The sequence below is a fragment of the Octodon degus genome, unplaced genomic scaffold (assembly GCF_000260255.1).
Source record: "Octodon degus isolate 3935 unplaced genomic scaffold, OctDeg1.0 scaffold00007, whole genome shotgun sequence".
Taxonomy (NCBI): Eukaryota; Metazoa; Chordata; class Mammalia; order Rodentia; family Octodontidae; genus Octodon; species Octodon degus.
Window position 1 is genome coordinate 26,632,458 of NW_004524583.1, and position 1,244 is coordinate 26,633,701.

Genomic DNA, 1,244 nt, shown 5'->3' on the forward strand with positions numbered 1-1,244 from the left:
CTATATAGTAGATCTAAAACTAGGTGAGAATGATATCTGATCCAGGTTCTAGTCTCAGGACATTAAGTGGGAATTGAAGAAAATTCCTGCTAGAAAATTTTTAAAAAATGCTGGGCATGGTGGCACATGCCCATAATCCCAGCACTTTGGAGGCTACAGCAGGAGAGTTGCCATGAGTTCAAGGCCAGCCTGGGCTACACAGGGAGACACTGTTTCACAAACAAAACAGAAAATTTCTTTTTCTCTTTTGTAGAGAGATGTCAGAGAAAATTAGGATCAGAAAGACAGTAGATGAGTGGATTAAAGCCATTTCTGCAGAAATTCAGGTATGTTTTAGAAAAAAATCTAAAAAGTACATTCTGGGATTATAATTTTGGTTTCAGGTTATAGTTGTTCTCAAAATACTTCTTTCATATAAGTTTGCTTAATATTTTTAATTTCATTCTATTTTTACTTAGTTGTATTTTATTGAACCAAGTGCTTTATTTCATATTGTGGCTCTTATGCGGCCAATTGTTGAATGGTAATAGTAATGTGATTAATTTGAAAGAAAATTTTACAAAACTGCTTAGAGAAGATTTACACTTGGAAGACTTTTTCAAGACAGGGATTTAGAAGCATTGGCTTGCTGAATTAAAAACATCAAGGTTAGTTAAAAGGAAAAAAACAGCATTCAGCTTCCAAGATTGAAGGCCCAGAAGTCCATCCTGGATGGCATGACCCTCTTTTCACATCCATGAAAGGATGTAGTACATCTTCAGACGTCAGCACGCAGATCCCTGGAGGTTTTAGTAGAGGTTAATAATTTACAAAAACCCTTCAAGGTTGCTGAGTTGGAAGGCATAGAACTGAAGGGAGCCTGCTGTTTTGTCACCAAGCTCACTGAAGTGTTTTGCCGACTGTAGGGTGTACTTCCAGGCTCACCACTGGCAGTGAGGTGAAGGGCCATTCTGCTTCTCTAGCAGTGCCTGTGGAAATCTCTTCAACTTTCTCTCTTAGGAATCTAGGTCTATCATGCAGTCATGAAGAATGTAGACTAGGTAGTATGATCAAATGTATCAGAAAAAGAGCTAGGAGCCTGAAAAGTGGCAGTCTGATTCTACCTTGGTAGCCAGTTACTCATGCATGTCCCTTATATGAATTCCATATAAAGTATGTTTATGTAAACCTTCAAATAATTTTAGTTTATAAATACTTGTTAGTGTATTAAAACATTCTTGTTATTATTATTATTATTATTATTA

The 1,244-nt window shown here is 36.5% G+C and overlaps 1 protein-coding gene across 1 annotated transcript in view; it reads left to right on the top strand.

The window, feature by feature from the left end:
• Kiaa0586 (KIAA0586 ortholog) overlaps positions 1-1,244 on the top strand; it is a 132,315-nt gene that overhangs the window by 38,120 nt on the left and 92,951 nt on the right. The window contains exon 12 of the mRNA XM_023701686.1: positions 254-326. Coding sequence (XP_023557454.1) covers positions 254-326 — 73 coding nt within the window. The remainder of the gene's footprint in view (positions 1-253; positions 327-1,244) is intronic.